This window comes from Ambystoma mexicanum, chromosome 13 (assembly GCF_040938575.1).
Source record: "Ambystoma mexicanum isolate Mex_15411 chromosome 13, UKY_AmexF1_1, whole genome shotgun sequence".
Taxonomy (NCBI): Eukaryota; Metazoa; Chordata; class Amphibia; order Caudata; family Ambystomatidae; genus Ambystoma; species Ambystoma mexicanum.
Window position 1 is genome coordinate 615,391,387 of NC_090938.1, and position 11,674 is coordinate 615,403,060.

Below are 11,674 nucleotides of genomic sequence, written 5' to 3' on the forward strand. Positions count from 1 at the left end.
AAGGTGAAACGCACACAAAGAATGATGGAAATCTGGGCACACATTGGGGCTAAACGTGAGTGATGGAATGTCTGCCACTATAATCAGAGAGAGCAACTACTTAGCATTCTGTCTGTCACAATTTGATTTTAGCTGCAGTGGTCTTCTGCACCTCAGTCAAAAATCCCACAAAACTCTCAATTGGCTACTCACCATTCACTTGCATAAAAGAAAAGAAAAACTGAATAAATATGAAAAGCTGTTTAAAATGGTTATTTCATATCGATGTCAGCGTCTATGGCATGCAAAATAAATACAGGTTAAGTTGAGCTGCAGGTCGTTTTAATCACAACATTGCAGGACTGTCTCGTAAAACTCCACTTCTTGTTATATGTAAATAACTCCCACATTTTGGTATTGTCAAACCACACTACAATCGGGTCATAACTGGTACTTGAATTGTAACGTCTACAAAACACATGGCAAAAATAGCGTCCTTCAATAAAAAGTATCAGATTGATAAATCCGTCCACAAAAATAGAAGTCCAGATTTTGCTACAGAGAACTCCAAGAACCTCAATGAACTAACATTTTACAACATTGAGCGCACAGTTCCTGTTGAAGTTAAAATGCTCACTCAGCTGAAGCGTGAACAAGGAGTCCCTACAGACTCAGACACAGCTGCCATAGCAAGAGCCATTGCCTCCACCACATCCAAACCCTCCTCCCATACTAGCCCAAAAAACACACCTAATAAGACCATCTCCACCCTCGACACAGAAGTGACCACAACACACCTCACAGGAGCGATCAATGCCAGATGCCGATGCCCTTGACATATCTGACCTCATCACTACCAACAAACTAGACTTGCTAACAATCACAAAAAATGGCTGCATCCTGCTGCTGGTCCCTCCCTCTCCCTAGCCATCCCTGATGGTAACACCATCTTCAGGACAGACAGACGGTAGCCAAAGGAGGCGGAGTAGCCTTCATTGCTAAAAATATCCTTCCCATTAGAGAAATCCCAAACCAAACTATCAGCTCAGGTGAGCTGCTCTCAATTAACATCCCCTTATCTGCTACAGCCACCCTTGCGATCCACTTAACTTACAGGCCCACTGCTTTATTGCGCAACTCCTCTCTAACACTAAGCCCTCCTCCAATCTATCTTCTTGGGAGATATCAACTTGGGTCTAAAAAAAACCCATGCACATGCCCTAGCTAACACTATTGAATCCCTAGGCTTGACACACCTGCTTTCAAGCCCTGAATACCTACATTTCACCGAATGAGAAATCTTCGGATTTGGTTGGGTAAGGCTATACATTTTAAAATATAGATTTGAGGGGAATAGGATAAGGTGGAAGGGGGGGCGAATATGAGAGGGCCGGGGGTCTCACCCACAATTAGGAGAAATGGTTTCAGTGAAAATCGCATACAGCCTTCAAGCCCCAACCATGATAAAGGCTGCACACTAGATTGGATAGAAAACCTTAACTGTAACAGTATTCTAACCAACGATCATTGCCCCTAGTCAGGCCACAATGTTATCACCTTCAATATTACAGAGACAGCTTGCACAGAAGTTTCAGCCCAACCAGCTCTGGCCTCCCTCTCGAGAAACTCACAGAACATATCTCCAGCCAATGTACTCCCCTACTACTACTAACAGCTCACTCACACGCAAACACAGACCCCACTACCATGGTTGAGCTTTACAACCAAACCCTCCGCAAAACCATCAAAAAAGTAGCACCTCTGAGCTTACGCAAGCCCAAACCAAGTGCCCACTTTAATTCATGGTATACCCCCAATCTCACACTACGGTCCTCTAAAAGAGCAGCAGAGACTGTCTGGATAAAAATACCCTCTACGAAAACATCCAGCACTTCACAACCCTCTCCAAAAAGTACAAACAAGCTACTCTGCAAACTAAAAGCGCCACATACAACAAGAGAATGGAAGAAGCTAGCTCGGGCTCAAGAGAGCTCTTTGCCATCTTAAGTGAGCTTCAAACACCAGCTCCCCCACCTGATAATGCCGCCAAAGATCTCGGCTGGTGTAAGAGCATCCAAAAAACACACTCCTTGACAAAATGTCCCTACTCCAAACCATAATTACTGCAAAGATAAACTACTGACACATGACCAGCCCCTAGACCAGCGTCCCCCCACCCCTCTCTCTACATCCCCTGGTTCAAATTCACCCTCATCACACCCACTGAAACCACCAAGATCATTAAAGGATTGAAAGCATCAAAATGCCAAGGAGACATTTGCCTGGCTACCCTTGTAAAGGATTGCGCTGAAGAGCTTGCCCCCTTCATCACAGCGCTAATCAACAACTCCTTCTCAAATGGCAACGTCCCAGAGAATCTAAAAGAAGCCTGGGTACTGCCCTCAACCCCTCCTCAAGAAGCCCACTCTATGTTAACATCCCCACCAACTACCACCCCATCACGACAGGACCCTTCCTTCTCAAAATACTTGACAGGGAAGCCTATCTGCAAATTCAAAACCATCTCAAAACCCACAATCTCCTCGGCATCTGCCAATCAGGTTTCTGCCCTGGCCACAGAACGGAATCCCCCCTCCTGGATAAAAATCCAAATGGACGAAATCAAAGACAATGGCAATATGGCCATCCTCCTTTTCTTAGACCTCTCAGTATCCTTTGACTTGGTCAATCATAATATTCTATGCCAACACATCTCCTCAGCTGCCCACTTCCCGGCCAAAGCCACAATGAGAGCGTTCTTCTCAGCGGCAGCCCGGCCAACCCATGTGACCTGTGGAGTGCCTCAAGGATCATGTGTTTCACTGACACTGCATAATGTCTTCACCAAACCCCTCTTCGACCTCCTTGATGTCCTGGCCATCACATATACCAACTATGCAGATGACACCCAAATCCTCCTACCCATCTCCGGAAACTACAACACTGACTCCAATGCACTCAGCAAACGACACCAAACCATGCAGGCCTGGATGGCATAACACAGCCGACGCCTAAATGACGAGAAAACACTCTGTATTAGCACTCAACCTCGGCTAAACACACTCAATAACTCATACAAAATCTGTTTCCATCGACAGGAACATCACCAAAGATGTAAAAACAATTGGAGTATATTTAGACTCCACACTACTGCCAACTAGACAGGTAAAATATCGCAGCAGCATAAATTGCAAAACTGATCAATGCCTGCAGACCATGCCTATCCACCGACAGTTGCATCACATTCGCTAGAGCCCTCATACTATGCAGGATAGACTACTGCAACTAAAACTTCAGGTCATTCAGAATAACACTAAGAGCAGCTCTAATCATCTCCAAAAAATACCACATTTCTTCAGCCAAATGTAATATCCACTGGCTCCCGGTCCAAGAACGCATAACGTTCAAAGCGCTAGCACTGACCCACAAATGTATCTCAAACACTGTCCCTACCTACTGGTCCAGAAAAATGTCTAAGGCCCAATCACCTACCCGGGATGCCTACTCGCATTTATTCGTCATTCCTAGGTACAGGCGACAAAAAGCAGGGAGAAGCAGCTTCCCGGTGAGCGCTGCCAAACTTTGGATTGCCCTAGCCTTAAGATCGGATGACTCCTTCTGGTCCTTCCGCAAAGGTCTCAAAACCTGGATCTTCTCACAAGACCTCCAAATTTAAATGCAACTTAACACATCTAACTGTTGGCACTACTGTCTCCTCCCGACTAGAAATATTGCTCAAGACTACATGTATTTACCACTTGTTAACTCTTGTAACCACTACCTGTACTAATGTACTACCTATGCCTGTACTCTTGCTGTAACTAATCAAAGCGCAACCATTGCCTTCATGTACATGTAACCAGCGCCCAGACGCTCCCGGGTTTGGTGCGCTTTACAAATGTCAACATAATTAAATATGCACAGACTGCATGTGCCTTGGCAAACCCAGGATTTATCTGGTGTGAAAATTGGGGAAGCTTAAAACACATCAAATCCAATCAGGCTGCAAACTCCATTTGACTATTTAAGCACATCAAGCCACCAGTCACACTCCCTCCGAATGCACCAAACTGAATACCACAGCTGCCAGCTGGAATACATCTCTAAATATCGGCATGTGAGCTCTCTGCCACTCTTTCTGCATTTGCATTTCCTCTTTCACAAAACAAGTGGAAAAAACACCCCTGCACCTCACCTCCATGCTTTTCCGTAACTACATCCTACTTCAGGGGTCTGCAACGTTTGATTCTCCAGATGTTTTGGACTTCAACTCCCAACAGTCAAATCTAGCATAATCTTGGTGAGGGCTCATGGCAGTCTTAGTCCAAAAGACCCGGAGAGCCACAATTTGCAGACACATGCCATATTGTGGGCATGCTACTCTCATGTTCTCCAATTCCCTCATCTTATCCACAACAGACCAACGCCTGAACCTCCAAACCTAGCCACAATACGCAATATCCGCTCTGACAAGGCTCAGTGGCAGGGGAGTACTACGGTGATAACAGGTGCAGTATAAATGTGCAACACACTCGTTTGTGATTTGAGACAGGCTTCAGATTAGCCAACTATATGGTAAAGTCCCCCTGTGAAGTAAAATATGACATTGGATTTGATGGTCTCGTCGCTCAACAATATTTCTGTGTGTTATGTATGTAAACTATAGTACTTTCAATCAGTTTCATATTGCTATGGTAAAGCAAACAAAAAGTAATATGGAGGAGAGGTGAAATGGGAAGAGAACTATCAAGTGAGAGCAAGTTCAAACTTTGGGAGGACAGTGAGATCGGGTCTCGGCACTGAGGTCTCAAGCACACACAGGAGAAACGACCCCATTTCCCAATGTAGAAGATTAGACCAAGCACAAAAATGCCAAGGCAAAATCTCTGATAAGGGGCACTCAGACGTCATTAAATATCCACCTTAGAAGTGTAATTCTCTGTGAGTTAAGAGACACATTTTGCTTTAACTTAACTAGTGGAAAGCATACCCGTATGCGTACTCGTATGCGATGTAAGACTGCCGCGTGACTGGAAATGCCACCCGCTGGTCCAAAATCATCTTCTTTAAAAGTGTATTAACATTCCTCCATTAACATTAAATACAGTATATCCACACAATTATTTAACATGTTTACAATCAGGTAAAATATAAATAATGGCTCAGAGTCCAGATTAACCAACATGACCTAAAATCATATCTAAAATTTGGTTCCACGCGAAAATGTATTTTAAGTATTCTCACATTGAGAGCCCGGTTTAAGAACTTGATCAGGTCAAAGAGGGACTGTGGCTAAATACAGTTAAAGAGCCAAGTCATCACTTCCTTGCAGGTTCTAATATTATGAGCTAGAAAGCGAGGTTTTAACCACCTCGTCCTCTCTGGTTTGTAAAATGGAGAGATCAAGATAAAATGTACCAAGTCTTCGACCAGCCCAATATCACAGTGCCATTTTGTCGATGCTCTAAACCAGCTGTCTCTTTTGGCCAGCGGCTACAAGTTTAGCCTGGTCATAAGCAGTAGTCTTCTCCCATCAGGTGAAAAGCTGGCAGGGATGGGCCCAGTAGCCGAAAGACTCCCCTTAGCCCCCACATAACTTGCAAGCGAAGGCAAAGATCAGATCTTTTTAACATCTCTGGTCCAAGATCAGACTAAATGGCTCATGGACCAAAATAACATTGAACAAAAAAATGATCATACATGTGCGACTATGAAAGTAATCAGGCCATGTAACTTGCTAAAAGCAAGATTTGCAATTTAAGGCGTTATACTTGCACCCATTATGATGAATTGTTAGATCAAATTAAGCACATAGCTGTCACATAGTCACTGCCTGAACACCATGCTTCGCATGATTTTAAAAAAAAAAAGTTAAACTGGTCATCTTGCTAGTAATTGAATAGTCACTCAATTCCAATTCATGTGCGCATGCAATGTAATGCTCTTTAATTTCAAGTAAGTAGTCTTCTGAAGTGCCTTCCAGCCCACAGCGCTTGAAGGTCATAGCAATGACAGATACCATCAATGTCATTCAACGTATTCTTGTCAAAGAAAAGAGTTGTATGTGATTTAACACCCCACTACACAACGCACATCTAAATTATAATCCTGATGATAGGCTGGGGTGATAAACACGAGCATTGTTTATTCAGTGATTAGCCCTCCTTGCAGCCAGGCTTGTTCGAAAGAATTACGTCCATATAAAAGAAAAACGTTTTAACGTATTTGGCAGTTACCACATCCCTACCAAGTAATGCAGCTATTTCCCTATCCTGAATTACAAGGTACAACTTGCATTACTCTGGCAAAACCTTGGTTTATTTGGGCTGGCTTATGTTTGGAGTTTTATCAAGCATTGGCAAAGCCAACAGTTTTGGCTTTTGTGAAGGCGTTTTCCAGGCACTGCTATAATGGTACTACCTGATCTAACCATAAAATGGCAAAAGCTGCAAAAAGGCGCGAGCCTGTGCATACGATAGCAGTGCCTGGCTAATACCTATACATAAACAAAACACACTTAGCTTTGACAATACTTGTTTTAACAGGACTTTGGGGTAGGGACATGCATACCTCTTCTAAATAGAGTGGGTAAAGGTATATGTGGTTGAGACATTTTCATTACATCAGTATCACCGTTACATATGCAACTAAGCCATTAACTCTCAGAAGACCACTTAGAAATAAACACTTGCAGGCAACTACAGCAGATGGTACTGCTTGATAAAGCTAGCACAAATAAAAGCATGGGTTGTTATGGGCAGATAGTAAAACGGTAATTAGCATGGACATAATCAGTCAAGTGGTGGGTAAATAACCAACAACCACAAACTATGTTCCACCTCACATCCCATATCCATCTTAGTTTTTACTCCAATGCAATAGTTTTAACTATTGGCCACAACTAAACATGTATTCAGGCTAACAAATTAAAGCTGTTCCTCGTGGGACACAAAAGTCTATTAGAAAGGCTGGGTTCAATGAGAATGCCCTGTGAGTGACCAAATGCACAAGCTGCCCTTGGTTACAGGTCATTTGGTCGAAAATAAATGGTCGACAGGACAAATGGTCGACGCAATTTGGTCGAATTTTTTTTTTTGTATTTTCACTTTTTGTTTTTGGGGGGGTCCCCCCCAACCCCCTTTTTTTGATAAAAAACCCCTTTTTTTTCCTAAACGAAAACCTGAAAAATATATATATAAATAAAATGAAAAATTCGACCATTTGTCTTTCGACCAAATTGCATCGACCATTTGTCTGTCGATCAAATGACTGGACAGCGGAAGGAAGGTTGATAGAACAAAAGGGGCAAAAAAATGATATCTACTAGCCAGCCGTAAAAAAAAAAAAAAAAAGGTACTCGCCACATTCCTTCTATACATGCACACACCACACCATTTCCTACTTGCCAATGGTCAAATATCACTAGCCAATGGCTAGTGCACATTCTGCACCTGGTTCCCTGGGTTAATGCATCTACAGCTATGTGTAAAGCATCCAGTTCCTGGTGTGGTACGGATACAGCTTTGCTGGCTGTGCTGCGATCCGTTATCACCTCGGGAAGGTGCTCTGTTCAATTCCTAGAACAAGTAATTTATATACGCTGACTCCCTAGGCTTCACTTATTTCAGGGCAGTGGGGAGCAGAGGCAACTTAAGTAAGATAGTTACCAACGCCAGAGCGCACAGTGGGCATGCAAGTACATGGAGAGAGGCATTTAGTGTTGGGTGCTTATTCGATATGATATTTTATTTATATGCGCTCATAAACAAGTGTTTCAGAGTGCGACCAAGCAAAGGGAGGGGAACAAGGAAGAAACAAAAACAACGATCTTACTAGGCCCAGTGACATTAAGAATGTGCAAGAGTATGGAAAAGGGAAAAGAGGGGAAAGTGCGCGGGGGAGAAGTGGAAAGAACAGAATAAATAATAGGTACAATAAATAAAGGCAGTGAAGAGTGGTAGTGCAGCCAGCAAGTGCATGATTAGTCAGATAGGGTATATCAGATAATGCAGAAAGAAAATGGGGGACTGTATGGGTACAGATACAGATCCCAGTGCAAGGGGTGGCCCGAGGCAGGGTGAGCAAGTACCTGGACCAGAAGGACAGAGGGTGGCCAGGGGCACGGTGCTGAGAGAAATACAGATCAGCAGGGGAGAAGAGGGGCAACGGCAGAAGCGAAGAGGAAGGTCTTGAGGTGCTTCCGGGAACCGGAGATGGTTCTCTTCAAGTTTCAAGGTGGCCGGGAGGCTGTTCGCAAGAGAGGCTGCAGCTGAATAACCGATCTGCCGCGAGCTTGTTTCTTTGAAAAACGACTGACCCGGAAGGAGTTAGAAGTAGAGGAGCGAAAAGCTCGAGAGGGGAGGTATTTACAGAGGGATAGCTGAAGGTATTTTGGACCCAGGCCCCAGAAAGCCTTGTGGACAATGCAGAGGGTTTAAAATTTAATCCTGGAGTCCACTGGTGGCTAATGAAGGGATTTCAGAGCTGGAGAGATACGATCCCAGGGCTGGAGGCCAAGGACAAGTCTCGCCATCCTGTTCTGGATTAGTTGTAAAGGGCGGAGAGTGGCGGCAGGTAGATTTAGAAAGAGGCTGCTACAGTTGTCCAAGCTAGAGAGAACCAGAGCTTGGGAGACAGTGAGCTTCTGAGGGAAGGAAGTGTGGAGTCAAACATGACCCAGAGATTCTTAGCCTCGGAGGTATGGGTAGGAGGAGGGCCAAGGGAGGCCGGCCAGAGAGTGAGGGGAAAGGATGGTGAGGGTGTACCAATGCCTAATAGTGTAACTGTGGTATAGTTGAATCTAGAAAGTCTGTCTAATAGCCTCTGCTAGAGTTGAATCTAAAAAATGTGCCTAATAGCTTAACTGTAGTATAGTTGAATTTAGAAAATGTGCCCAATAGCTTCTCTGTAGTATAGTCACTGTGGTAAAGTTGAATCTAGAAAGTGTGCTTAATAGCGTCACTGTGCTAAAGTTGAATCTAGAAAATGTGCCTAATAGCGTAACTGTGGTATTGATGAACTTAGAAGTTGTGCCTAAATGTATGCCCCCTGTCCTGCTCTCGTGCTCGATCACTGGCGCTTTATGATAATCACCATATCAAACTACTACGCTTACTCTCCCCTATCCACCATCATTCAACTAGAACACAGCTGTACTATGACACATTCGGTCTAGCTGTTCTCACAATCAACATGACCCCACATCATCCTAATAAAACACAATTAGCTGAGCACATTCCGGTTAGCTTAAGCATCTCTTCACGCCTAACACAGCCAGAACTCAGTCTGGGTGTCCACCCTAAAGACTGAACACATCCAACGGATTTCTTCAGCACCACATTTACGGCTAAGAAGCAGCTTTCATGCAACAACCACACCAGCTGCACACATATCCGGTGCGCCCACGCACCATACCACACTCTCTCTACTGACTGAACTGCAGTTCCCGAGGACGTTCAACCTACCAGCGCTTTGAGATCATACCAATGATAAATAAGGCGCTATATAAATGCCAAGTAACATAACAATGAGGAGGATCTCAGTCTTGTTGGCGTTTAGACGGAGATCGTTGGGGCTACACCAGTTTTGAATGGCGATCAGGCAACCAGAGATGAGGGAAGGAGAGGAGGTGTCCAAGGGAAGCCTGAAAATGAGTTGTCTCTCATCAGCATAGCTTAGCACTGGAAGTGTGAGCAGAAAATGGAGATGCAGTAGGCGAGAGTTGTGCCACTCCTGCTTTTTAAAACAGTCCTTCAGCCCCCTCCCCCTTAAACTTTTGAGACGGTCTCAAGTCATGCAATAGACGCCTTGACTCCTCGGGCAATGTCCTTCTATTCAGGCCCGGCTGAAGATGCGAAGAGGTCAGGGGGCGTGGGGGGATATTTCAACATGGATGAGGTCCACAGCTCAGAGCGAAGTCTTGGGGCATCCCCTGGATGCACAAGTCTAATAGCCGCTGATTATCACGAGACGGCCAGCCAGCCAGCAGGGATCTTAAACACGATATGCCCACAGAAGAGCTATAAACTCTTCTTTGTCAGCAAGTGGCTGACGTAGAGGAACCAGTGTTAGAAGGCAATGAGGTCATAACACTCCTGTATATCCCGTGGGAAGTGACCACCAGAAGGGCTCCAGGAAACTCATCTTGTAATGCAAGAGCTGGAAAGCTCACATTTTAAGCCCCAAAACGAAAATAGAAGTAATGCCATTGTGAAGCACGATACCCCCCCTCATCCCCATTTTAGATGTAACTGAGAGATGACCCCCCCTTAACGTCCTAAAGCAGGCTCCCACCTTCACTTACCAAATTAACACATTCCCCACCACATAACCCTTTAGGTAAGCCTCCCCTTTGATACATTATCAGGTCATGAACGCTCCTTCAGCCCTGGCTTGAGTAAACATGCCCCAAGTGGGAAAGACAGCCCTCCCAGTCCCCGGGTCGCGGCAAGCCACCCTCACTCACCCCCAGTAAGAGGCCACTCGGCGTCAGCAGCATGTGCGGAGACTCGCGGGCTTGGCTCTGCTCGGGGTTAGGCCGGAGCCCGGGCTTTTCTACACGGCTCCTTGAGTGAACAGCTGTTTCCCCCCTCCCTCCGGGCTATCAACACACAGAGAGAAACCCCCTCTCACTCCCACACACTTACAACCTCTTCCCTGCCTTCGATAGTCACGCTAGAAGCCCTTCCCCTTTACACACACACACAAACACGCGTTGGAAAAAAGGGCGGGCGAGCTGCCAGTTTCAGTCCCACACAACAACGGGTAGCTTCAGACAGGAAACGAAAGTAAGAGCGGCGCAGCTGCGAGAAAAACAGAGGAGGGGCGCAGCAGGACGGTGAGTGTATGTGAGGTTCGCACAAGGGAGAGGAGCGCTATTCCAGGAAAGGCCATCGCGCGCCCTCTAGTGGGGAACGAACGCTCCAACGGCCGCCTGGCGGGAAGGCGCGCGGCGCACGCACCATCAAATATAAGGGACTGAATAAACGGCTGTAACTGGGCACCAGGGGCGTTGACTTCGGTTTGGGAGGGGAGGGGAGGGGGCCGGAGGTGTTATGGGGCCGACTACAAAAAAAAAGAAAACGCTCCCGTTGAAACGTATAGGGACTTTAACAAAGTTGGCCTTTCCTGGGTGGGGCTTGGGCCCAGGAACACTTGCTTACTCGGCCCCGCTGCTGGCTACGTGGTCGAAATTGCAAAGCTCTCAACTCACACGCTTTTGGCGGGTGTCACCCGCCTTGTAAAGGACTGACTCACCTGCCAAACCTCCTCCACGCCCATACGTTCCAATGGGCGTCTCACCCGCCAAAAATAAAAACGGGTGATTTCACCCGCCTGTTACATCTGGCCCCTCAGCCCTCACATGCATACGCGCACGCACACAGCTCAATGAGGACACGGGACGCGATGTTGCTTGCTACGCGTCCCGGCGGCAACTGCTGCACGGACGCAGTTTATTCAACTGCGCATGCGCGGGTCCATAACGTGGCCCGCGCATGCGCGCTACGTCGAACTGGGACGTCACATCCCTTTTCAACTTTAACCAAAACAATGTAAACCTTCGGGGTGTGCATACCCCTGCACAACTGGTGCCCGTGTGGGCGGGCGCATGAATAACTTGGAGTCTCACCTTACGTTTCTCAGTTCAGTTACCTGAGTCCAGGACGTAGTCCTTGAGATGCCCTGGTAGTCACCG

The 11,674-nt window shown here is 46.0% G+C and overlaps 1 protein-coding gene across 1 annotated transcript in view; it reads right to left on the reverse strand.

The window, feature by feature from the left end:
* Positions 1-10,857, reverse strand: part of CNP (2',3'-cyclic nucleotide 3' phosphodiesterase) — a 96,836-nt gene extending 85,979 nt beyond the window's left edge. The window contains exon 1 of the mRNA XM_069634494.1: positions 10,445-10,857. Within this exon, the coding sequence (XP_069490595.1) occupies positions 10,445-10,477 (33 nt within the window). The 5' untranslated portion in view covers positions 10,478-10,857. The remainder of the gene's footprint in view (positions 1-10,444) is intronic.
* Positions 10,858-11,674: the final 817 nt, after the last annotated feature.